Source organism: Manduca sexta, chromosome 26 (assembly GCF_014839805.1).
Source record: "Manduca sexta isolate Smith_Timp_Sample1 chromosome 26, JHU_Msex_v1.0, whole genome shotgun sequence".
NCBI classification, from domain to species: domain Eukaryota; kingdom Metazoa; phylum Arthropoda; class Insecta; order Lepidoptera; family Sphingidae; genus Manduca; species Manduca sexta.
In genome coordinates, this window is record NC_051140.1 from 1,524,080 (window position 1) to 1,552,042 (window position 27,963).

At 36.4% G+C, this 27,963-nt stretch overlaps 3 protein-coding genes and 1 long non-coding RNA gene across 8 annotated transcripts in view; 2 read left to right on the forward strand and 2 right to left on the reverse strand.

The window, feature by feature from the left end:
- Window positions 1-8,891, forward strand: part of LOC115453149 (programmed cell death protein 4) — a 31,940-nt gene extending 23,049 nt beyond the window's left edge. For both annotated transcript variants that reach the window (XM_037443060.1, XM_037443061.1), the window contains exons 4-9: window positions 1,443-1,560; window positions 2,067-2,226; window positions 2,667-2,889; window positions 4,556-4,666; window positions 5,067-5,206; window positions 5,462-8,891. In XM_037443060.1, coding sequence (XP_037298957.1) covers window positions 1,443-1,560; window positions 2,067-2,226; window positions 2,667-2,889; window positions 4,556-4,666; window positions 5,067-5,206; window positions 5,462-5,534 — 825 coding nt within the window. In that variant the 3' untranslated portion in view covers window positions 5,535-8,891. The remainder of the gene's footprint in view (window positions 1-1,442; window positions 1,561-2,066; window positions 2,227-2,666; window positions 2,890-4,555; window positions 4,667-5,066; window positions 5,207-5,461) is intronic.
- The window catches only part of LOC115453150, a 54,151-nt gene extending 41,884 nt beyond the window's left edge, over window positions 1-12,267 (reverse strand). Inside the window, exons 1-2 of the mRNA XM_037443062.1 lie at window positions 12,134-12,267; window positions 10,860-11,631 (exon numbers count right to left, since the gene is read on the reverse strand). The gene's annotated coding sequence lies outside the window, so the exon portion shown is untranslated. The remainder of the gene's footprint in view (window positions 1-10,859; window positions 11,632-12,133) is intronic.
- On the forward strand, window positions 9,917-17,852 carry LOC115453147. Of its 4 annotated transcripts, none has more exons than XM_030181807.2 (2): window positions 9,917-10,099; window positions 12,955-17,852. In XM_030181807.2, the coding sequence occupies exon 2, from the start codon at window positions 13,024-13,026 to the stop codon at window positions 17,806-17,808; it is 4,785 nt and encodes a 1,594-aa protein (XP_030037667.2). In that variant the 5' UTR covers window positions 9,917-10,099; window positions 12,955-13,023; the 3' UTR covers window positions 17,809-17,852. The 4 variants fall into 4 exon arrangements, with proteins under 4 accessions (XP_030037667.2, XP_030037668.2, XP_030037666.2 ...); XM_030181808.2 differs by having other exon boundaries at window positions 9,920-10,026; XM_030181806.2 differs by lacking the exon at window positions 9,917-10,099 and adding an exon at window positions 10,180-10,924.
- Window positions 17,853-20,360: 2,508 nt separating this feature from the next.
- On the reverse strand, window positions 20,361-27,913 carry LOC115453146. Its single transcript, XR_005113056.1, has 3 exons — window positions 27,683-27,913; window positions 23,145-23,285; window positions 20,361-21,509 (listed from the first exon to the last, which is right to left on the reverse strand). It is a non-coding gene; the product is annotated as an uncharacterized LOC115453146 (long non-coding RNA).
- Between the last annotated feature and the right edge of the window lie 50 nt (window positions 27,914-27,963).

A 27,963-nucleotide genomic window follows, 5' to 3' on the forward strand; every position in this document is an offset into this window, starting at 1 on the left:
TTAGTCAAGCCACAAATCCGTGCCATATTAAAATATAAAATATATAAATTTCAACAGAGAAGATGGTTGGTAATTGCAAAAACTCGGTCCGTCAATAACAAATAAAAGTAAAATATTGTAAAATATACGCAGATATAGTAGAAAAGTATAAAAATAATTATTATTATGGATTAAACCACACTACCCCAGTGTCTGGAGCATATCCCGCTCACCAATGGAGTCACTTTACAGTACTAGACTAAAAAAATATTTACAATTTAACGTAAAATTTCAAATATAATCTTGTAAAGTACCGTCATCGCAGGCGCGCGTCGCAAATTAGTTTTGCAAATCACATACATTGTGCATGCGGAGGCGGCGCACGACGCGCTCGTATCGCTTGTGTCTTTTTGTTTTTCTACATTTCAAACTATAAGATAATATGTATAACAGTGGCAGTCCTGGATTTGTAAATAGGCCGTATAGGCCGCGGTCTATGGGCGGCAGCCTCTTGGGGACGACAGATTTCAGAGGACGCTCACCTGATTTAACCCATTTAGCATCGGAATGTTTGCCGGCAAACATGACAGCTACATGACAGTTACATGACATTACGCGTCACGGAAAAATAACCTTATTATGTAGTATATAATAAGGTTATATTCCCGTGACACACGTAATGTCATGTAGCTGTCATGTTTGCCGGCAAACATTCCGCTGGAAAATCGGGTCCAGCAACAGTTATTAATCATTCGTTTATTTAACTTTAGTGCCTTCCATAATCCAAACAAATAGAAATTATTAAGTATTTTTCAAACCTATATACATATTATACATAAAGCTACCTAAATGGGGCGACGGGAATAAAGTGGCCTACACTCATAGAAAATATAAATCCGGCACTGAACAGTGGCGAAGGATAAAAATTTGTAAAAGGTAACCCGATGTAAAAAACAAAGTTGCCTTAGTTAACATATCGCGGCTTATGTAACAGAAAACAAAAACGAAGACGGACGTAAATAAACCTAAAAGAGAAGCCGGTAGGCATCGGGCTGTATAGTTGCTTTGCCACTAATGTATGATGTGGTAGATACTAGGTAGAGCAATTTAAATAAATAAAATAAATATATAATAATAATTGCTCGATTCTGTTACCCGCCTAAAATTTTTTTTGTTTATTTTTTAATCTTCTCAGTACATACATTTTTTTTAAAACATAGCGTAGTATAATTGTTAAGAAGCGATAAGATTTCCGAACGTGTTAAAACTGAAATAAATCAATGTTTGGCATTGCCGACTAATACGCCTATTAAGCATCTACTAGTCGGATAGTCAACCTAGTCTATAGTCACACATAACGAAAACTAATGATTGACATTGCCTACTAATACTATTTCAACACCGACTAGCCGCTGGTCAGCGTAGTCTATATTCGGCCTAGTCATTGTTTGTTTGTTCGCCAGGTGTGCGAGACGATAGTGGAGATCGCGCTGGACCACAAGCCGTCGCACTGCGAGATGGCTTCGGTCCTGATATCAGACCTGTACGGCAGGGTGTTCTCCGCCAAGGATATCGGCCTAGGTGAGTGTACAACTTATAATGGAGAAATATGTTTACTAATCTTTTGAACTTGCCAAATTGTTTAAAAATTATGTAGTTTAGCAGTATCGGCTTGCTTGAGGAGGAGGGGGGAGGGGGGGGGGGGATTCAAATCAACAGGTCTTTAGGGGAGCGCCGTAATCTCCAACCCAATACTACACCCAATACTTTTCTCACACAATACTACTTTGTATTGATAGCTTAGTAAGTAGACTAGAGAGACAATGAAATTAGTGTGTTATATGCGTGTGTTAAAATTTCATTAACCGTCAATGGCGGCCATAGCCGATGCGAGACTCCGAGCGGGCGCAAAACAACGTCCCCTATATCAACTTTTTTTTTTTAATAACCCTCTTGTGAGGATCACAGAAAAGATTCTGCAGCTAACTTACCCGATAAGGGCATACGCAGTTGTCTCCCTCATCGGCTAAGACCGGCACTACTAGTTGGGATACCAGAGGCGCTATTATCTGTAATGCGTGTCGCAGCGTTCTCGCGGCTGCTGGAGAAGCTGCCGGACCTGGTGCTGGACACGCCGGACGCGGCCGTGCTGCTCTCCAACTTCATCGCGCGCTGCGTCGCCGACGACTGCCTGCCGCCCAAGTTCGTGCAGACGCAGGCGCAGGCGGACCTCAACGCGCATGCCAGGTACCAAACCATTGCCCGCCAACATATTAGTGGCGGCATCTTGCCTCCAAGAGTTCACCAATAAATAAGACACTGTATTTCCAAATAAATTTCTTATATTTTCTACTTATATAACGTACTTTGGAAGAACTGCTCATACAAATTTGATGTTGTTTGAGTAATTTTAACAATTTGAGCATTTTCTTTATGCCAATTTTACTCGGCTCCGTACGTAACGGGTGCCTGCTGCGGTGCTGTTCGTTCAACTTTGTTTATCTGACAGCCAACTAGATTCAAGTTGTATCTCAATATTAGCCAATCACAATGTCCCTATGTCTACGCGCTGCGAAGGCTGCCATGCCGTCAGCACTGAAAAACAGGCTTATTATCGTAGGAATATTTCGTCCTTAGATAAAAAAAACGTCTATGATTAAGAGAGTAATTGTTTACTGTTATTGCAGACAGGCGATACACAGGGCGGAGACGCTGTTGTCGATGAAGCAGGGCCTGGTGCGGCTCGACAACATCTGGGGCGTGGGCGGCGGCATCCGGCCCGTCAAGTCGCTCATCCGCCAGATACAGCTGCTGCTCAAGGAGTACCTCACGTCGGGCGAGCTGGCCGAGGCCATGCGCTGCGTCAGGGACCTGGAGGTGCCGCACTTCCACCACGAGCTTGTGTATGAGGTACCACAACATGCACATTGCCTTTGTGATTATAAATATTTTTTATATGGGTACTGCAAAGCGTCTCCAGGGTATCTGATTGTAAGTGGAGTAAGGTCCATATCCACTGACTAGAGACGATTGCCGCTTGGCAGTTACAGTATGCCGGCCTATTTGATTAATAGTAATCCACCAATGTTTTTATGGTAATTTAAATGATGAGACGAGCATGGCGCTCGCCTAATAACGATACGATTGTCTATCATTACCAGCAATAACAAAACCAAATTACAAAGAGCTGTTTCACACTTCATTACACTCGTTCCTGAGAAATAAGATATTAATTCTTCATTGTAATCACACTGGCTAAAATGTCTTTCAAATCGGAAAACAGTGCATTAGACTGTACCACCCTGCAGTGGTGAAGGTTACAATTTTCTGAAAGTGAGCCCTACACAGCATAATATAGGTACTAATATGCATTTATGCTGTCTACAACTCGTTCTAATGATCATTAAATTTTATATGGATTATGAAATGGTAGCAGGCATCAATCGGGTTTTATGGACTTTTCGCCACTGCTACCCTTTCCCCTAAAGATTAACACATTGAGTAGATATTATGGGTAATAATACTAGTAAAGTCAAAAGTTTGCGTAATAATAATTCAATACATAATAATAAAAGTAAATTTATGTGTTCCATGTGAAGATCCAAAAAAAGGTTTTCTGATAGCTTTGTGGCAAAGTAAATATGTGTTTGACGGGAAGTTGTGGTTTTCAATTCGTCGAATACATATCGGTTTACATAATATCATGGTTTTCCGGTGCCTGGATCCTTGAGGGGGCGTTAACTGTAACTCAATGTTACATTATAATGACATTAAGGGATAGATATAGTTAAGTAGGAAGAAAAATGAAAATCCTGTAATTGAAATGCATGGGTCAACTGTTAAGAGAAATAAGTATTAAATGAATGTAACGTAACTGTCTGGACACGAGATGGAAAGGCAGACAATGGTCTGACAACCTAAAAAAGTTTGCGAGACCATTGTGGATAAGTATGGTAAGACTCAGGGAAAATGGCGAATGCTAGAGGAGGGTTCTGTCAAAAGGACAAGCTTTAAACAGGACTGCTGTGAAATTCAGTTAAAATTAAAGTAATAAAGTACTTTCTTTTTAGTTAAGGCGATACCTCAAGGTCCATTTTCATACATTTTGTTTCGGCTTTAATCCGGGTAACTAAACAAGTATTGGCAAGTAAAGAATTTAAATTCACGTCTAGTTAGTGATTAGTTCTCGCAGTTGAAAGAAAAACGTAAAAATAATTAATAATCATGGATATTTCGGCCTTTAAAATTTAATATGACGAAATTTTAAAGGCAGAAATATCCATGATTATTAATTATTTTTACATTTTTCTTTCAACTGCGAGAACTAATCACTAACTAGACGTGAATTTAAATTCTTTACTTGCCAATACTTGTTTAGTTACCCGGATTAAAGCCGAAACAAAATGTATGAAAATGGACCTTGAGGTATCGCCTTAATAATGTCTTTTGGATATTTAAAGGTGTGTAAGAAGACTAGGGTAGAAAATCTTTTAGTATTTAGACTTGTATGATGTATGTTACAATAAATGATTATTAGCGTGGGATCCATGTGTGTATCCGGATGACGTTTCATTAGACGGTGGTGCTGGCGCTGGAGACGGTCAACTCCTCGGTGGAGGAGCAGCTGTGCACGTTCCTCGCGGAGCTGCGCCGCTGCGTCATCGTCACCCCCGACCAGATGGACAGGGTGAGCCAATATTTACACTTCACGTGTCGTTTCGCGGGCTAGAGCGACCTCTTTGTGAACAATTTTGAAGGGCATGCCAAAAGGAACCCACTGCACCTGATTATAAAGTAACCCCCCTTATTCATAGACGTTTATTAATTAATTAATTAATTACATGCAAGATATAACATTTTTTATCTAAGGACGGAGTGATAACAAGCCTGTTTCTCAGTGCTAACGGCATGGCAGTCTTCGCAGTGCGTTAACCGATTTAACGTGTAAGCTTCGTGCATATAAACAGCTATCTTATCATTTTTGCTTTTTATATTCCGTATAATAATGGACAAGTCTTGGAAAACCTAAATATTGCGTAATACAATATATGAGACGATAGTAAAACGAGTGTTGTGTCGTCGCGCAGGGGTTCCTGCGGGTGCTGGAGGACATGAGCGACATCGTGCTGGACGTGCCGCTGGCGTACATCATGCTCGACCGGTTCATGGAGCGCTGCCAGGCCAAGTTCCGGCTCGGGGACGCCGTGCTCAAGCGCATGCCCACCAGGTACACCACATTTTTTTTAACTGACGGCAAAGTGACTCCACTACATCTGACGCATGATAAGCGTAGACCAGATGGATCTGACTGTCGAGAGATGTTTATCCTATATTGGTCATATGCCTGATCTCTCTCCGGTCATATTAAGACGTCTCACCGGACTATGAGAGTGGAAGGAATAGAGAGTACACAAGTAAAAATCGCTCACAGAAGATGAAATCTACAAGTTTTCTTGTTAATCAGCCCCGTTTAACATTCCAGAGGCCGCAAGCGGTTCGTGTCGGAAGGCGACGGCGGCATCATCAAGGACCACGCGCTCAAACTGCGCGAGTAAAACTCACCGCCCGACACAACACTCCACCGCTACGGATATTATTAACTTGCGGACAATATGACGCAAAATTTTATATGTTGGAAGGCACAAGGATTTTTGTATCACCCTATCTCTCACATTTTCACCTACCGTGTCTGATTGGTGGTATTACTTCTTAATTATCTCGTCGCTTTGAAACGTAAGGTCAGCTAAATAAGTAGTTGAACAAATTCAAAATTTTGGAACACTACGCAATAAATCCAATCGAAATATTCTTTTTTCTTTATCTAAAATAAAGTAAACCATTTGAAGTTTATTTTAGTAAAGAAAAACGATTGTTGATATGCAAATAAGTTTAAAAGCGATTTTGAATTCGTTCTACTTTGTAGCTGAGTGTACAACCAATATAAACACCGTGAAACTGGGAATAGATATTGCTCGCAAGTTGAGTCCACGTGCATCAGGGCCGTAGTTAGGGTCGGTATGGGGCCCGTTCCCCCCAATTTTATTAATTTGATATATTATTAGATACCTAAAGGGTTATGTATAAATTTCGCCCCTAATGACCCTATCTACGGTGCTGTGTCAACTGATACAAAACTATGAACTGACTATTGTCGAAAAATTCTCTACTGTTTCTGTGTAAAATGTATTCTTTAATTACATTTTATCATAATTCAGCGTTAAATTTCGCTAAAATCGGTGATTATTTTGTAATTTTGGAGAATCAAGTCGTGTAAAATTGTTTGGTTTAATAAGTCTGGGCGTGGATTTCAATAACATCTATGCAGTAGAAACTTTAAAATATCGCCTCAAGTTTTTATATCCTAAAAAAACGGAAAAATGCTCAATGATCAATACAAGCGTGTGAACGTCAATTAATACAAAAGTCCAACTCTATTGACGCGTATTGACTTCAAACCGTACAGGGGATGGAAACGGATAGAGACGTCCGTCATCGATCGGGCGACGTTATGAGACGTCACTGCGGGCTTGCTAAACCCAAACTTTAAACAAGCCGGGATTATTCTCATTTCAAATAAAACCTGTGTTTTATCGGCCATAGACACTACGCCCGGTCAATATTAAAAAAAAATATATATTTAGTAATATATGAACTGAGTACATGATTTTTTCGTGCGTTTTTTAATAGTGTTACGTCACGTGATCTTTAAGATTTTTTTTATTTTGTTTTATTCTAAGAGCTGAATGTGGGCTGGAGGTTTTTGGAGGATCGCGACAATGGTTTCAATAGTAACGGACAACCAAACACGTTGAGAAATATATCTATTATAATGAATCTTATTAAATATACAATGCAGTAGTTCTGGAATTTTAAAATTTTTCTTTTAATTAAGTTTTAATATTTCCATTGCTTATTCGAAACTTTCTCCGTGTTTAAACGTTTACATCAGAAATTAAAGTGGAGCACAATATTATATTTTTAAAAATCTTGTGAAACAATTACTTTTTTTTGTACACAAGCTAAAACCGAGTCGAACTTGGATTACATTTCAGACTTTATATATGTTTGCGATCTCTGAAAACCCCTGCCAAGTGCAAATGAGGCAAGCGGACTTTATTAATAGGAACAGCGGCTCGCGAGGGTGAAAAACATAAATCAAATAACATCCAACGCCTATATACGTCGCACTGACTCCGAAAAATACCGTACGACTAGACAGTAAGAACTTAATGCTGGCTATAAATTAACTGAGAAATTTATATACTTGTACGATATAATTCAGATTGCACCGAGAATTCTTTAAACATGTGTGATGCAGATAATTTTTTGCTATTTGTGTTTGACGCCTGCATAATATTTAATAAATTTAAGAATATATATAGCACACTATAATTGTGTCGTGTATTAGTAGTATTCTAATGAATTAATGTAATCAGTCCGTAATTTAGTAAATCGATCGGTGATATTTTGTTGTCAAACTTTACTCACGTACTGTGACGTTATTATACGTCATTCATAAAATTTATTATTCATGTAAAATGTATTCGTGGTTCGAAAATTCTCTTTTGTCTTAAAGGCAAAGTTGAGTCTTAAATTTGGGACAGTTTTCGGCCTCAAGAGTCGCAAACCCATTACGCGTTGTGCCGTGGATATTAGTGCCTGAAGAAAAGCAATCTAGTGAAGAGCGGCGTGTTACGTGAGCGGAGCGAGTGTCGGCCGAGTGAGTGGAGCGAGCGGTACTTTGAGATATTTTTGATTTAAGCCTGTTCAAGTGTGTGTCCACACGGTCAATGATAAACTTGAATTTTGGAAATACTGTCAATCTTAGACGAATTTGTGCTCCCTTGACATCCCTTATGCTGTTGGTTCAGTAACCGTTTTTACACGTGCGGTGTTTGCGCTTTTATAGCGTAGTTTTTTGCGCCTCCTGACAAACGCGTGACACTGGCGTGTAAAAATGTTAAGCCGTATGTCAACCATGCCTACATTTGAACAAAATTGTTTATCATTCGCCGTGTGGAAATTAAAATAATGATCACGAACGATAGTCAAAGTTATACTGACAGTGAAAAATTGTCCAAATTAATTTTACCTTTATATCAACGCGAGTTGTTTTCGCTGAATGTGTAAAGAAAATTTTGGTAATGTGCGGTGGTCAAATGTTTGTAAGCCATCTTTTGGGGGCAATATAGAAAAGTGCAAATTTCTTTCCGTATTAATTTTGATTAACGTTCCATAATTGTAAGTTTTCGTACCGATCATCGCCAATCCAAGTGTCGCGCGTGGATTCGTACAAATTAAATTTTAACTGTGCATTTATTATCTGCATTTATAGACCAACAATGAAATATGTATTAGAGAATAGATTTTCTGTAAATCAAAACTGGGTTTGGAAGCTACGCCAAGCCAGGGAAGACAATTGTCTAATGAAGTATGCTGTGCCGTACTTATTGAACAATTTTCACAGCTCGGAATCCTTTACTTTAAATAAATAATACATTATATAACAATTGTAGCTCTGTAAGGATCTTACTGGACAACATAATTTGCTGTACAACTTCTTTTTGTCTATGACTTGTACAGAAGAATTAAAAACTGCAGCAACTACGTCAAAATAGTCTAAATTGATGTTAACTACAAGCGCGAACTTGCACTTGAATTGGCGAAGTCTATGCACGTTGGTAAAGATTAAACTAGCAACCAACACATTGTCTGAACAACACAAGTTCTCATGTGTTTCAGTTGTGTTCAATCTTTACCAGATATATTCGCCATTGCAAATGTTAAGCATTAAATAAGTTTTTTTGTAGGTTAAGTATTTTTTTTTGTCGCGTAGGCTATTTCGCAAAGGTTGTCAACGCTGTGTAAATATGATTCTTTGAGGCAGAAATATATTAGATGCGTTTAATTTTCAAGTTGTTTTATTTTTGCGGATTGTACATGGTATTGATCAATTCAAATTTATAATTGTTATGTTGTCTCTCAGTCATTAAGGTATTTTTTAATGCTTTGAATGACGAGAATAGTTTGCGTTCGCCTGGATAAGCGATACGACCGCCCATAAACAGTAGAAACACCATCCAACACCTTGAATTACAAATCCACTGCGCTTGTCATCCTGAGACATGAGATGCTAATTCTCATTATGGCCAGTAGTTATAGTGGCTACAATGGTTACAAAGGTTAGATTGTTTAAAGACTAGCTCGATTTGACTTACAAAATGAAAAGCAAAATGTGTTCTAATTTATTTTATCCGTCTAAGGGTCACAGCCAAGGTGCCATCTACGATCGTCAATGTTGCCAAAAACAAAAATATTAGAATGACATATTCTACAGATTGTAAATCAATCGCTATGACATACCATTCTGATAAGTAATGTTATCGTTAACGATTTTAGGCCGGCAGCTTCGCTAGCCCCTGCATATACACTGTCCCACTGGTTAACTATGCATGTAACACATTTCGTTCCGCATACCGGCTTGAAGGGTCGCTAGGTTTCACAAAAATATTCTACTGGCTGCATACATAAAGGAATTAGCTGATAGGATTTATTTTATATCCGGATAGCGACCACTGTACACAAGGTGTTAAAACCCGCTATAGTGGCCTACACAAGTGCCGCGTTCCGGAATCAGCCTGCGCATATCCTGTTCCGACAAGCCGGCATAATTGTGTCAATTGTCGAGGGGTAATCATCTCTCATCAGTCGACATTCTATTGGACCCACTTACCATCAGGTGAAGAAATGAGTCCCATTTAAGTCGTACAAGGTTTTTACACACGGTTTCGTCAGCATGAAGATTTTCCTTGATATCCCGCTATATATTTCCCCGGGATAAAGTACCCTACGCACTTACCAGGTTCATAAACTTATAAAAATTTCATCGAATCTCAATAGTGCTGGTGCGAAAATGTAACACTCTCGCATTTATAAATATAGATGGTTGCGCGGTGCAGTGGTTTCCTCAAAATATTACGCTCAGTTCTGAAGTGATTCGGCATGGCGTCCCGTGAGCTCTGACGGACGCAGTTTCATAATAAATAAGTGAGTTATTGCGACTTAATTAGACTGAACTCGACAAGTCAATTCGACACTAACCATTGTGAAGATCTCACAGGTTCGTAGCTCTTGGATCGAACTTTATCAAATTGTTATTCAAACATCATTTGAAAAAATTAACAAAATTGTCGGTGAATATAAAATCAATCCATCGCTAGTTGAGCAAATTATTTAGGTCCAGGTACGCCCATGGAATTAATTATAAAACATACTTAAAAACAGATATAGATTTAGTACTAACCTTTGTACTATTCTTTAGTAACAGGTGTAAAAATTACTTTATTATTTTAGAATCTGTTACACAATGTATTAGTAACCGATTAAAGTAACATCACGCTGACTACTCCGAGTAGGCAGGCAGATATTGAGCACTTATTCAAATCCTCGAACATTTAAAATTTACATATCAAGATGTCGAAAGCAGGACATCCAATTACACAGTCCTAAACACGATGTCACTGAACTTTCAATTTGAATTCTTATAACTGAAATGTTTTTATCGTAAATAAAGCAAACCAGACCATAACGAATGCAGCGCACAGCCAAAATTATTTTATAAACAAATACTAAATATAGAAACGCTTCCAGAGATAAATGTTTATGCAAAACGTTTTCCTACATTAATATGTCTAATATTATAATATCAGCCCTGTATTTTATACTGTCCAACTGCTGGCCACGGGTCTCCTTTACTACTTTTTTATGTTTGGGTATTGCGAAGCGAACAATGTCAATATACTTAAACAGTGCCTTGATAATGGCTGACCAAGATTACCCGTATGTACATACATATACATATATTATGACTAGGTACTTACTATTTTTTGTATTTAGCTGTCTTGTTACAACTGTACACAGCTGTTCGGCTGTGTTGGCTGTTGAGGTAAGTGTTTACAACTTCAAATGCGTATTACACCAAATTCAATGTTCAAAGACGAGTGCTAAACAATTTAACAGCACCACAGTTTTATTCTCGAATAACTTCATATTTGCAAACATATTGAATAAAATGGCGTTTCGCAAATTATTTTTAGATCTACAACACACATTTAATTTTTTTTAGATATCAGGCTTTAAACATTTATTATTCCGTTCAATTTGACCGCAAGAAACAAGGAAAATTTACGCGGTTCATTTTCTATACATAAGTATTTACCGGGAGCTGATAACAATAAAGTATGCTGTCATTTATTGCTTACTTATTTATTTTGTTATCAGTAAGTACTTACATATGCATATAGCACAATGATCATGACAATAGATGACTTACATAGTTCCATTAAATAAGTATTTACTTAGCTCCTTATTTTTCGTGATAAATTAGGTCTCATCAAGGGCGTCGCCAAGGGGGGGCAGGAGAGGCAGCTGCATAGAGGTTCTAAAACTCGAATGAATTCACCGATTCCATTCCTAATATTCTGTACGCTCAATTACACTCTGTTCTATGTTATTGTTAAAGCGGGAGAGGGAGAGTGGACGAGGCACATGTGCTCTCAACTTTACCCACAATTCATACTTTTCTCATTCTCCATATCAACTTACCCCCTCTAGGCCATCGGCTGGCAACGCTCTTAGGTCTCATACATAGACCTGTGACGCAGAAAGACAATAAGTACTTACGATGTATTATATTGTAACAAATCGATTCTTATACGTATATTCTATCTATACTATTGCATAAAGCTGAAGCGTTTGTTTGTTTAAACGCGCTAATCTCAGGAACTACTGGTTCGAATAGAAAAAATCTTTTAGTATTGGATAGCCCATTTATCGAGGAAGGCTATAGGCTATATAACATCACGCTATGACTAATAGGAGCGAAACATGAAAAAAAAATGCAAAAACGGGAAAATGTATTCCATTTGCACGCTGCATAAACGGTTAATGTTACACAACAAATACCTATGGATGACGGAAATAAAAACAAAAATAGACCCCACTTACTTTATTTAGTAACAAGTTAATTATTTATTGTGATAGCTTCTATAAGTCTAGTAAAATAATATATGGCAAGCACTATTTAAAACACATTGAAAAAGCGTCCGATTAAACTCCAACGCACAGTGACTATTAATTAAGATTATATACTTACTTCAGTATGCTTCGATAATAATATGGGAGTAATATCTACAAACTAAACTTATGACTCTGCTTACCCTTTCGGGCACAAAGAGCATGAGTACGTAATATATTGTTAGCAACCATTTGTTGTTTTAAAACCACTGATAATATTCATGCACAGACATATAATATTTGTAGCGTCTGTGGATCTCTCAAGGCCACGTTATCATAACATTTTTATAAGTGACTCAGTGACGCGGCTGTTAGTGTGTAAACATCCTGCACAATTTTGCAAAAGAGGTTATGTAGAAACATTATCACGAAAATTTATCATTCAATTGTACATTCTTATTACTCACATACGAGTTACACTATTTGTATCTGCTTTTAGGGACATAACGGCATCAATTAATTTAAAATGCAGTATGTATTACTTACTTATTTATTGTTTTGTTAGTCTTAATACTTTGCTGTTTTTGTACATTTGACGTAAGACTACAGAGCTACCTAAACATTTCTTTGTCTTTTATATATTTTCTATGAAATGGTAGACATCTTTGTTCACAAACTTTACTTATTTGTGTTAAATCATTGTTCAATCATGTTGGGGCTACCTTTACGAAATTTTCGTTTGCCCCAATCGCCCTACCTCCACCGATAAAATGTGAGGTCCCCCACCCTCGCTCCCTTCACCCCGAGTTCAAATCTAGCTACCCCCCAGAAGGATACCCACCCTCAGATTCTACGGCAGTAGGAGATTTAACCATCCCTACAAGCGTATCTCTAATATAAAGTAGGTAGATAGTAGGGTACCTACGACAAAAATAATTTAATTTAATAATTTTGTTCCAGACGAGGATAATGAAACAACAAACAACTAGTTAAACATTTTATTTTTGAAAATAAGGAACACCAACCGCCATGGATGAAGACGAACACGCTTTGATAAGAGATGCAGAATTCTTCTTGGCCCTTCGGAAGAAAGGAATTATTCCTACCGTAGAAGAATGTATTAAAAATGGTGCAGATATTAATATCAGGTTCGCTAACAATGGATATAACACTCCACTACATATAGCTGTGTTGAAGGGTGACGTCGAAACAGTGAACATCCTTTTAAAATATGGCGCTAGAACAGACGTGGTAAACGCTGCAGGTAAGACAGCTCTAGAACTCGCAAAAGTCTTGCCCGACCGTTCAGACTTATCTGATACTATTTTAAGAGCAGAAAAAGCGGCAGTTACAGTCGGGACAACAAATCCTATAGAAGCAAACCAAAACGCGCTTGCGACGAACTCTAGTCAATATAAAAAGCGGGCAGGGACGGCAAACGTGCGCGGACAACTGTACGAGACCAAATTACTGACAATGATCTTCCTTCGTACTTTGCGAAATGAACAGATCACAGATTTTTACATGGCTACCAATTTAGATGAGGTTGGAGATATGGACGACGTGTGTTTGAGGTTCAAAACTGACATAGATGATTACGCGATATTTTTGCAAGCAAAACATAAACATGATATTGTGAAAGGCGTGGTAAAATCTGCTGATTTATGGCTACCGACCAGTGACTTCAGTCTACACAAATGTTTCACTAGTTATAAGCGGACACGAGATCAATTTTCTGTTGACTCTACAGATGACTTTTTTCGGGGTAGTTGTGATAATATTAAGTCTTATTTCGTGATGTACACGACTATCAAAGCAGATATAAAAGACCTGCGCAAAAAGAAACCAGTTGGAGATGACATGGTATACAAATTAATAGGGACGGGGAAACGAAATCACGTATTTCAATTTACATCAGAAGATGAAAATGTAAATTTACTCACCAACGCCTTATTGAAAGAACGCATGAAGACCATGGGAAAGACTTTAATGGAATTTATACGGGAGAAAAAATTTGATATGATGCTTGTTGATGAAGATTTGCGCAACTTTCATGTATTGCTAGCAAAGAAAGTCATTAAGGTATCAGAGATCAATGACGAAGGGTGTCGCACTGGCAGCTTCCGTGAAGAATTCTTTACTTCAAACAAAGAAATGCTAATTGTACTGCGAGAAACACTCTATGCCGAAGTTGAACAGAAGAACGAAATGACTCTCAAGGAAATAGAACTTTCATTGGAAATCCTTTTAGCTGAACCGACCGCTCAAGAAATAAGCGTATTGATAGGCCACATTCTCGTGTACGACAAAAATGGTAAATGCCTCAAACTTATCAACGAAGGAATCGAGCTAAGTTCCAAATATCAAAAACGGCTAAAATCTTTGAAAGTTCCAGAATCTACAATCAAAGATGCATTGGGAATCGCCAACCGCAGAAAATTAGAAAAAACTAATGGTTTTTCTTTACCTAAGGGGTTTGGTAACCTTGATATGACCATCAACGAAAATAAAAGAGCATCGAGAACAACATATCTAGCCGGTAAAATCAGCGATCTTATTAAAAACTCTGCTGACGTGGACGGAAACATAATTATACGGCGAGGAATATTTTCATCAGTAAAAAAACAGGACGATGCTATACTAGACATCAACGGTGGTATAGCCGGCGCTATCGGCAACCTGCTGCTATACGACGGCGATAATAAATACAAATTCAACTTGGAAGGCGACTCTTTAGGTAAAAATGCAAAGGAATTGCTAGAGAAATTGTTGAACGAACATAAAGATTTGCACAAGTACAGGCTCTGTATCGATATAGACTCATTTCCAAGACTATCGTGGCACGGCACGGAGAAAGAGAAAGAATTTGCTAAGGACTTCTTTGATAAACTATATTTTTACACTGTTCAAGAAAAAGAAGACAAATTCGAGAGTATTGTGACAGATGAACTTAAAGTAAACGAATGCAGTGGCGGTTTTAACAAATCCGAATCGCAGATCAAAGCGAACGCGCTATATCTAAAAATACATAACTTAATACAAATATGGTGGATGCAAGAGGGCAATGTGGACTATTTAAAGCGAAACATGAACGATTTTGACAAGGTATTCAGGGATTTGAAGAACAAAGGTTTACTGACATTCTTGAATACCATATATTTGAACGGCGTGTATAATGTCGGCTTGGAATATACCTCGGAAGCGGTAGAGGTCTTGTCCGTTTGTAAGAACGACACACCCAGCGCCGCGATGGTTGTCGTCCACACTGATGTCCACATGCTTACTTGCCACAAACTGGTGCAGTACTTAGGACGTGCCGAAGATTACACGTTTATAGACATAGATTATGTCTGCCGAGTGTCTCCACACACTATGGATATGATTATTGCTGAGCTCACTGAAAACGATATACCCAACGTTGTTATTGTTTGCGAAGATGTTAGCAAATACAATATTGATGATTTGATAGCCTCGTGTAGGGCTAAAAAAATAATATTAGTGACGCGTGACTATGCCGAATCAGAAGGGTGTGTATCCGTGAGAGACGATAAAATTAATTTAACTGATCTGACTGATTTGTCACAAACGAAAATTCTTGAAACAAAATTTGTTTATCAAGGTCTCGAAGTAACGTTCGCAGACGTGTTTGATGAGGGCACCAAAAACCTAATAGATCCAAAAATACTCCAAAAAATCATCAACAAAGAACAAATTACCTTGGGAGAGACACTAGAAGAGTCGACATATAATGAAATCAAACAATATTATGTACCAAGATCCTTAAAATATAATGAAAAAGTATATGACAATAAAGATTTTTTACAGGATTATACATCTATGTCCTTAACTACATACGACGAGTACGACGATTACAATGATACGTTTTGTCCATTGACATTGTTGGATCACCGAGAGGCCTTTCAAAATCGATTCGAAACACAGCCTCACGATATAGTTCTCGTCTTGGACACTTCCGGCATGGGCAAGTCCACTTTACTTACTAACTTATCTCTAGAAACGAAGATTCATTATCCGAAAATTTGGATACAAAGGATAAACTTAATTGACCACACGAAAACGTTTAAAAAATGGCAGGACGAAGCAGTTGAAGTTAACAATGAAGTAGCATTGAAATTCATTTGCAACATTGGTATATCAAAAACGATTAACAAGGACAATGTTTGGACGTATAAAAACATAGATTTTGAAATTGTAAACGACGAAATAAAAGTTATCGGTAGTGTTGAAGACGATGCGTTATTGTCGTTCGAATTGAGAATATTACTACACTGTTATAAAGAAGGAAACTTTATTTTCTTATTCGACGGTTTCGATGAAATCTGTCCGATGTATTCCACTGAAGTTACTCAGTTGATAAATCAACTCTCCTGCTTCAAGGCGACGAGCAACGCGACTGTGGAGGGTGGAGCTATGCCCAGGTCATGTGCTTGGATCACTTGCCGCTCTTACAACGACTTAACTGAGCTATTAGAGGACAAGTTTGGGAAGTCCTACAGTCTTCAACCGTTCACTTATGCAGATGTAAGTGTGTTTTTAGACAAATACATGAAGCATAATTTTAGCTTGAATACAATATCTAAAGAACAGCTCAATAATATAAACGTGTTCTTCGAATACATGAAAAAGTTTAAAGGTAACGCGAACACCACGGAGAATGGTTTAACACTAATGAACTTATCACTGCACAGTATATATGTCGCAGCCTTGAGATATTTTAATAGTGAAACGAAACGGACATATTTATCTCCGGATCTATTGAGGTATGTAAGAAATTGGCAAAGGCAAGTGTCGGACGATTTCTTTCAGGATTATAGACAGCTTAACGACGCTTTCACATTGTCGGGTGTGCCGCTACATGTGTACCTTGCAGTCAATTACTTCCACGACCAGATTAAGAATATAGCATTAATAGATGAAGATAATGCTAAACAACTGTGGGACCTAGATGCGAATGCGTTCGCATTTTACGAAGGATTTCTGGAAACTAAATTAAAAAATTGGCTTGTGGAGAAAAATGGTTTGGACATATCCAAGACTGCCGTCGGAACAATATTTAAAAATCAGAGAATAGAGTTTCGGAATAATCACAAGAAACTCGCGTTCTTTGCAATTTTCCATGAACGAATCCACGAAGGATGTTCAATGCATAATGTAAATAAAATTATAAAAGACATGGAACGCGGCGAGGAACACACTGGACTAGTTGATAGAATAATCAACGGTGTGCCAAAGTTTGTACATTACACATTCGCCGAGTATTTCGCAGTTGAATATATCCTTGATTTTCTGAAATCTGACGACTGGGACGAACAGAAGTACATGATGGACTTCATCTTGGTACACATACTCTCGTGGAGTATATCAGGCGTGCTGAGCATTTTGGATCTCAAATTAAAATTTGACCTTGATTTGGTCAAATCTGTCTATTGTACCAGGATGTATCAATTTCTATTTAAATGTTTGGTTGAGCAAAATAAATTATTCCAACCGACGGAGTATATTGATGAAGTGTATATTATTAATGCGGAACCCGCGACGCCTCACCTGGATAAGGTGTTGCAGCTTGGTCTGCCGAACTTGACTGATTTTTTTATAAAAGCCGTGATAGCTTCGGTAAACGAGAAAACCCTGACGGACTTCATTTACCTCATGGACCATGGCTTTTTCATAAACAAGCTTTTCAAACATGAATATTATGATTACGGATTAGAACTCATAGAATGCGTAAGGAGAATTAATCCAAAAAAAATTGCAGCCATAGACACTAATGTGCCGTACAGCGAGTACCCCTAGCCTCTAGCCCTACGTAAAAAAAAAATAAAAATATTAATCCAATATGTTTGTTTTTTATTTTAATAAATATACTCCATCGGTTTAGATAATTAACTGAATGTAAACAGAATATAATGTCTTCATAACATTCACACCGCTTTACATTGTCTTCGCGTTAATTAAAATTATTTGGTTATTAAAATTTAAAAGCGTCAACACAATTATTCAAATTATAATGCTGTTATAAAACATCACGATCTATAATCTGTGAAAAACATAAAACGACAGGCCATCGTAAACATTTTTACACTGGATAGTAATAGGTAACCCTACAAAATTTAAGGTATGACTTTCCCTTACCACGAGTTATCTATATAACCTTATCGACATATGTACATATAATTTAATCGGTTAACCCAGTGATTCCCAAAGTGGTCTATATCGACCCCTAGGGGTTTATGACAACATGCAAGGGGTCTATGTCAGCGAAAGAAAAAATTGGGGGTCCATGAAATGAAAATGGGGGTCCACGATAGTGGATCTCAACACATACACTGATAGTACCTATTTACTTACATAATACTATCTTATAATATCAAAACATATATATTATTTATAAAAGTACCTAAGAAGTAAAAAAAACATTATATATGTTTATAAAATTGTGTAAACTACTTAAGTTGTAGGATGTTGGTATTCTCTTTGTGGTCGCAATACATTTGAACTTGTAAAAACCTGAGAGTCGCAGTCTCAGAGCTTCGCTAACTTGCCCTGACTTATTCAATTCGTCACTGTTACCAATCTCCTAACGAAAAAAAGAAACAGACTGGACATAATTAGCCGAGGAGATTTAAGATTAACCTTACAAAATTGACGCCAAATGTTGATAATTTATTATTAAAGCATCAGGTTCATCCTTCTCACTAAAAATATTGACTTATTACGTATGTTATTTTATTTATAGTTTATTTTATGTTTATTTAATGTTACGTATATTTTACATAACAGATACAAAAAATTATTTTGAGTAGTTTTAATTTAAATTCAATTAATAAATGTATAAATTAACATGTGTTTTTACTTTAAGTTTTTAACACTAAACTTCACTACAGTTAGAAATTTACAGGAAATCAATATCAGGTAAGTAGGGGGTCTACCCAACACGGAAAAACATGGCGAGGGGTCTACGACACAAAAAAGTTTGGGGAACTCTGGGTTAACCAGACACCAATCACCGATAAATTCTGCATTATTTGTTGATCATATTTTTTATTGCTTTAGGTTATTATTTATTGTTCGTAATTTGTTTTATTCCTATATCGCTTTCTAAGTATGAATTGTACGTAGTTTCATTGACACAACAATCATGTATTTTTTTGTTTGTATTTAGTAAAATATAAAAACCGATAGAGTATATCTCGTATTGCTTCACACTACGTAGATAAATCTTCAACTAACAAAATTAAACCGCCTTCAAAAACCACTAAAAACATTAACACTAAAAAAATATAAATTGTTCCGCATATTCGTTCATGTATTTATCTAGCTTAGCTAGCAATTTTAATAAGTCACCTACTTTAAAATTAAGGCGATACCTCAAGATCCATTTTCATACATTTTGTTTCACCTTTAATCTGGGTAACTAAACAAGTATTGGCAAGTAAAGAATTTAAATTCACGTCTAGTATATATTTCGGCCTTTAAAATTTCGTCATATTAAATTTTAAAGGCCGAAATATCCATGATTATTAATTATTTTTACGTTTTTCTTTCAACTGCGAGAACTAATCACTAACTAGACGTGAATTTAAATTCTTTACTTGCCAATACTTGTTTAGTTACCCAGATTAAAGGTGAAACAAAATGTATGAAAATGGACCTTGAGGTATCGCCTTAATAACCAATATATATGTACAGGTGATGTTCAATTATTTTTGTTTTGTTTTTTGAGGTTTTTGAAGGCGGTTTAATTTTTGTCTTTGATAAATTCATTATAGAAAAATGAATTAGAAAATAATAAAAAATTCAATAAACAAATGCCAAAAACGGCAAAATGTGAATCAATATATTATAGGCAAGACTTAAAGGGTTAGATTATATTAAAAAAATGACAGCGCTGAACCAAATAATGAATCCCTCAGAGCCAAACTCGGCCACGGCGGCCAATCTCAATGGACATCAGCCAAGTGTGCAGAAGATATTAAAGTGCACAACTGTGTGCGCAATACACAGGTGCATTCTCTGTAGTCTGTGAGATAGCAATCAGACATGACTGGAGAGAGATCAGGCGCAGGACCAATGGATTTACGTGCTCTCCGAGGCACGGGATATAACACCGCTAATTTCCTGATTCCGAACTACGACTGAGTAATTTTTAGGATGGAAAAACCGACTCACTGTTATTTTTCGATCCGACCCGGGATTCGAACCCAGGTCACCGGCTCGGTTGTCATCCCCTACAGCGTACGCATTGTAAGTACGCCATCGAGGCAATCAATGAATACTAACAATGCACATACACAAACAAAGGACATCACAACACAGTACCCACTCTCGAAAGTAAATAAAGCACATTTTAAAAATACAAATTTATTAAAGAACATACATTTTAGAAATAATAGACTGACCAGAGAATAAAAAACCTAAGCTGTCACTTTAGCGTTTTCGTGTCTAACTTGACGTTGTTCGTATAAGAAAATAAGTTTACTATTTTACTACAACATGGCAAATCTAGTTTTTCTGGTCAATTAATATAAATATTAGTTTATTACATATGTAATTTATTATTCAGTGTATCACCTCGTCATAAGCTCTGAAGCATCTAGTCGTCTCAAATATTATGCAAAAATTACAAAAAAAAAATCAAAAACATATTTATTGGTATGTTTAGTATGGAGTTTAAACGATTAGTCATAGTGCATGATAAGCAGAATTCAAATGATTTCAAAGCATTTACATTGGCTACAAGCAAACCCCCTTATTCATAGAAGTTATTTATTTAAGGACGGAGCATTGCTGTGAGTCTGTTTCTCAGTGCTGAAGGCATGGCAGCCTTCGCAATGCCTAGACATAGGGCCGTTGTGATTGGCTAATTGAGATACAACTGTCAGATAAACAAAGCTGAGAAACAGAATTGTTATCACAGTAATGCTCCGTCCTTTGATAAATAACGTCTATGAATAAGGGGGAAAGAGTTCTAAGATTATAAAGAGTGGACGTTGGGAAGATTGTCATAGAATAATTGTGTGCTCATGCGATAGTTACTCAATTTACCATGAACTAGCAAAACAGAAGGGACGAAGTCCAGGCACTTGACGTCATCGGTTATAACGATGAGCGCGGAAGAAAGAGAAAGAACTATATCCTCTCTACGCGTCTACTGTTGTGCATTGCATTTTTTTAAATATGACGATATTTTGATGTTGTTTTCACAGAACGGCTTCCCTTCACATTATTTGCTGTTACTTATAGATATGAATAAAATCAAACATAGGCAGCTACTATATTGCAGTAATTAACGCGAACGGCGTGAGCATAATTTTACAGCGCAGTTTGTTTCAGTCACTTTTATTGCTTTCTTCAACTTCAGGACCGCATCAATTCCGCATATTGTTCGTCAGGCAGTCTTCATTCTTCCAATTAAAATTTCACTTATTACTGATGTGTTATTGCTTACAATTATGATCTTCAAAGACTGCACAGGGCTGCCAAAGCTGATGTCTCTGAAAACAACGAAATTTTTCTCACATCAGTCATACCTAACTAATTTATATATTAATACGCGAAAAAAATACTTTGCACACATTTTCAAACTTATTGCGTGCACGAAGGCGTGCGAGATTTAGCATGATTAAAGTTTATATAGAGGTGGGCAGAAAAATAAAATTTATATGTAATATGGGTTACAAATTAAATTAAATTATGAACGAACGAACACCAATAGGTATTACAGCCTGAACAAGACAATAAAAAACCCGCCTTAGTAATCACTTTTGCTTTTCCATTTGAACGTTATCAATCCAAGAAATTTATTCCATATTTACGACAACACGACAAGGTTTATTCTGGTCTGGCTATGTATGTAATCTCGAGCTGGCTTCTTCGTTTACTATTTTTTTTATTTTCAATATACATAAATTGTATTTGTTTATATAAGCTAATTTAATTAAGTAATAATTATATATTCTCATGTACCTTGAATTATCATAAGTTCGTATGTTCGTTTTATCATAAGTGCTAATATTTATTTTTATTTTTTACTAGTGATTGAGATAACAATGTATAGAAAAGAGAAGTCTGGCTGATATGCGAGCTGACGATGTTACAACAGTGGATATTCCTTAATTTGTTGACAGGTGTTACGTAGTATTATAGTCTGTATTCTGTAAGCTCTTTACTAAAGTAACATCACCATCAGTCATTTTTAATAACCGATCCCAATCTCAATCTTCAATCCGATTCCAAAAATGAACCAATCAAATAACTCATTTGTAATGTCAAAAAAACTGTGTTCCGATTGGTCAATTTTTGAGATACATTGAAAATGGCGGTGTCGAGTAGTTTCTGTACCGTATACTGCCACTTCAGCCCACATTACGTCCCGATGGCGTCAGCTTGGTCAAATACTATCTTAGTCATAATACATTTATATAAAGCTGAAGAGTTTGTTTGTTTGTTTGCACACGCTAATCTCAGGAATTACTGGTTCGAATTGAAAAATTATCTTAATGTTAGATAGCTTATTTAATGAGGAAGGCTATAGGTTATATACTATCACGCTATCACCAATAGGAGCGGAGAATCAATGAGAAATTTGCAAAAACGGAGAAAATTTATTCCTCTTGAAAGCTTCCGTTGCGTGCGCTGCGTAATTAATAAATATATTTATCGAAAGACTCCTGCCATCATTGCAGCCATCATAGAACCATAATACTGTGGGTATCCATACTATACTGGCTAATATACATTTTTACTGATAAACTTCTGGACACTGGTGTCTTCTACTACTAACAGAGTTTATATATTTTCTCCACGCACGGGGGTAAGCAGACTTCAAACACTTTCGAAGTAGAGTTTATTCGGTTATGTCTGTTTTCTAGCGATATTTTAGTTTTATTATAATTAAAACTAGCTTTTGCTCGCGGCTCTGCACGCGTGAAAAAGTTTTTCCAGGATAAAAGTCTCGCTTTATATTTTCCCGGGATAAAAATTAGCCTATAGCATACAGGAGTTATGTAGCTCTCTATTAGTAAAAAAATTAAAAGCGGTTTCGTAGTTTCCGATATTAACGCGTTGAAACAAACAAACTCTTCAGCTTTATATATTAGTATTGATTAATCACTATAATGTAAGTATACCTATTACTAATCTCTCTTGGGTCGTTGGCCCCGCGCTTCATGAGGCGCTGGCGCCTCCGGGAATCGAAGCCACTCCACCACGACAGTGATCACAGCCACGAGAACAGCAGCACCCAGCAATATACCTTTAGACAACGACATCTGGAAATTTAAATAATAGGGTGTTTGACTGGTTTAACCAAAAAATATAAAACTACTCCAGGAGAAAGAATACTGCGCAAAATATTTATCAAATACATTTTTTTATTTTAATGGAAATATTTTATTTCCGTCATTAAAATAAAGAATTTTTAATCTGTAACGCTCGGGGACTGAAACGTATCGATGCCAGCCGCCATTGTTAGTGACGTCATCGCACATAAACATTGCATCGTGCAAAACAATAAATTTATAGTAACGCCTGCATGAAATATAGAATAACAGATGGCATGCAATAATAACTTAAAAAAACCGAGGTTACAAAGAACATAGCCTCAACACACATTTTATATTTGACATTTATATTAAAACATAGATTGTTTGATGACAACAACATTTATAATACAATATAAAACTATAAACTTCCTAACTTTCATTGAAATGATCTTCACAAAAATAAATCGTCGACTCATCCGACGTATATTTTGGATTTCGTCGTGCTAAAGTTAACCGTTTCTTTCTTAGATCTTTTGACTTTGTCACACGAATAAATAGTTTTAGTACGAGTTTTTACATTAAGGCCCCGAACAATATTTATATGCTGGCCCATTCATTTTAGTGGAAAAGTAACAGATATAAATCCAATAGTTTGTTTTCTTCTTAGGTGTAACAACTGTCACGAAAGTTTGTGTATGTGCGATGACGTCATACAGGGATAATGTCACGTGACAACGCGTTGTAGCGCGAAATTATAAATGAAAAAATAAAATCACGGATTTTTACTAAGTTGAGCATATTTGCACAATAAAAATATAATGGACGCTATAAGTGAATAGTCATCTATCGTTATACATACATTTTAAAAAATTGTCAAACACCCTATTAACACATAACTTAATGGCCTTAATTAAGCTGGGTTCTTAGCCAAAATGCTTTTCTATAATCTTTCCTCCTTATTCATAGACATTTTTTATCTTAGGACGGAGTAAAGCTGTGATAATAAGTTTGTTTCTCAGTGCTAACGGCATGGCAGCCTTCGTAGTGAGTAGACATAGGGCCGTGGGATTGGCTAATATTGTTGTATCTCAAATGTCTGAATGAAAGATGAATAAGGGGGTTTATCTTTATCTGTATGTATGGGAATGACATACCAGCGATAGACTTACCGATAGGAAGGATCTTTCCTAATAGGGTATTTGACTATGTTCGATTTTGTGAATTTTTCTATATGTAACAGCTGTTAGTACAAAAATGAAATCCTTATGTGAAAACAGCATTAAAATTCGATAAGAAATGAGGCAGTAATTCAAATGTCAAATATTGCTACATGCAGGAGTAGGCGTGGAAAGGGGATCTCCCTCCATCTCTTTCTTTCGTACGCATCGTAATACCCGCTGACGTCACATGCAAGTATTTTGTCTCTTTTCTGTTAGTTGACCCTTACCCCTTCTACCAAATTTCAATTTAAACTTGTGGATTTTTCATTAGATTTCAATAATTTCTTCTGTTTTAGAATTTATCTGACGTACCTACGTATTATAAAAAAATATACAAAGTATAAGTCAAATACTCTATTTTATTTTGTTTTCAATATAAATGAATTGTAAAGTCCGTATTTTATGTCCATATCCATCTCTCGTATTTTTCATAAGTTTCACTTCTGCCTCATGTGACTTACACACACACTTTTTTTATTTACATTTATCGCCATACTGTTGGTTAGGGGGTAGACGCTTGACTCCTATTTATTAAATTTCCTACTATTTTTGCTTGATTAACTATCTAAGCAAAAGGTATGTAACTACGTGGTTCGGTTGCAAAAATTCACTATAACAGAGGACTGATTATACATAAGTAAGTACCTCAACGATAATTTTTTTGATATCAAAGATAGTAAAATTTATTATTTATACCGCGTGTTGTATTATTCGAGGATGCAATCTGAGGCTAAAATGATCAGATATTTTTTATACAAATCGCCGGTGCGAACAAGAGTTGATAAATATTTCGTGTGTAGTCTCGTTTTAGATAAAGGCTTTCGTATCTATATAATCAAAATTCTTCTTTTAAGAGTCAATTGGAAAGTTTTTTTTTATACGTTCACTGTATTCTACTCCACCTGTACATAAGACCAGATAGTGTATTGCATCACAAGACACACTGGCGGCCTTGGTAATCGCGAGGCCCCAGGCGAAATAAAAAATACAACGCATTGCCCCGGACGGCACAAGAAAATTCCCCGGTTTTAACAGTTTGCTTGGTAAGCTCTTAAAAAAAGTCCTCCAAAGTACCGCGCGCGAGGCCCCTGTAGGCACGAGGCCCTCGGTTGCCCGGTTCGCCTTCCCCCTAAAGCCGCCCCTGACAAGACATGTTTATCTCTTACCAATCAATATAGATATGCCAGTCTGCTCGAAATCGGACATACAAGGGCTAATCCCACAACATAACATAATATATAGATGGGGCACTGTGTAGGAACGTACGATGATTCGACTATCACAACAGTAAGGGCTTTAATAAACCGATCTTACCTTTAAGTAGAATCTTAAGTAGACATTTAAGGTGTTGAACTATTTAATAAACAAAACTTGAGTTGATAGTCATTCAGCCCAGTTTAATAAATAAAACTCAGCTGTCAAAATTCGTATATGCTATCACTTAAGATATAATTTCAGATGTTAATATCTGCTAATTAATTACGATATTAAGATGCTGACTGTAGCTCGACAACTTCGCGGCTGGTATCGCACTTAAGAGCGCCACTCAGTATATGTCAATACTGCTCCTTGTGTAGGTAAACTAAGTATTGATGATTGAAACTAGAGCCTTTTTTTGCTTTGAATGACGAGTTTGCCGTTCACCTGATGGTAAGCAATACGATCACCCATAAACAGTAGAAACATCATCCAACACTTTGAATTACAAAGTATCATGATACCGCGTATTTCATGTAGTTATTAAGTACATTATTGATCTGTTTAATATTTTTCAAATAATGATCAATCCATTCATAATGGATCACATTCCAATCAGCCGAAAAAACGACAAAATCTTGTGCGCTGAGAGTTGGCGGAATTGGTGTTCTAGAACGTGCTACAGTACGGCACCGCGGGACAGCAAACAGTTTGTGCGTCCTACTACAATACTTGTATGGTACAAAGAGCCTACAGGGCTCGTTATTCAGATTGAAAGCGTCTATTAACCCTCTCAGTATGATACAATTGATACAGTCAATGATGCTACATGACCATGTTTGTTATAACACATAGTATAAAATAACAATGGATGCCTTAGAATCTACTCAAAAAAATTAGCTTTAGCATTAGCTACTTTTAGGGTAAGCATACTTTTCGGCCTAAAACCATGCTCCCTAATACCTGTACAATTTAAGGCGATACAATTTAAATTCACGTCTAGTGATTAGTTCTCGCAGTTGAAGAAAAACGTAAAAATAATTATTAATCATGGATATTTCGGCCTTTAAAATTTAATATGACGAAATTTTAAAGGCAGAAATATCCATGATTAATAATTATTTTACGTTTTTCTTCAACTGCGAGAACTAATCACTAACTAGACGTGAATTTAAATTCTTTACTTGCCAATACTTGTTTAGTTACCCAGATTAAAGCCGAAACAAAATGTATGAAAATGGACCTTGAGGTATCGCCTTAAGAGATCACATTCTTTCTGATGATTTATGTTAAACATATGTATAATACGTTGTACACAGTAACGATTTACTAATAGTAATTTAGTTCTCGCAACGCGACGGCTCAATATTTTATTTTGCCCTGGCCTGACGGTAAATATGCAATAGGTACAGGAGTCAAATCTATATCATGAATAAGTATATCTATAGTAAACCAGTGTATATATATCTGAGCATATTATCTACGGAGACGATAGCCTATAATTATCCATAAAGCTTCATTATTTTTATCTTACACTGTAATCTGTTTCTCAATACTCTTATAAATATGTTTAAGATTAGTTTAAAATCAACAAGTATTCATTATTCTGGGAGTTGTTTAGTAAATAATCAATAACTGCATATATTTTGTAGGTATGGATGAAATTATGACATATAAGTACCCATTAACTACTTAACTATTCATAATTTATTCATTGATTCTTAAATGAAAAGTGTGCCTACGTCAAAGAATACGTCATTAAATAAGCGCACCAAAACATTTGTTTCTATTACTATCGACAAACGCAATGTTTGACAATAAGTATAGAAATAGAAACCTATCTACCTACCTAACTTGGTTTTAACGCAATGCGTACATATTTACGGCAATATAAAATTAATCCGTATAAAAAAATAAAATAGGTTAAGATCCTAAAATACTTAGTACTTAGTCAGTATTAATGTGTATTATGATTTTAGTACTTACACTTATATCCTGTTATCCTCGTTTTAGGTCTAGAACCCAGAAATTGAGGTATATTATCTTGATACTTTATACACTCACGCCACGTCGAAGGCAAAGTAAGTATTTTTATAAAATATTCTACCAAAACTACGTTAAAGTATGTGTACAGTTATAATTAAAAAGAAACACGTTGTTACCAAGTAAGATATATTTATTTATGATGCGTAATTCCCCAATAAAGCGAGGATCAGTGTTGCCAGGGCCCTTGAGTCGTAAGTTACGTTTTGTTTCCTGAAATGTTA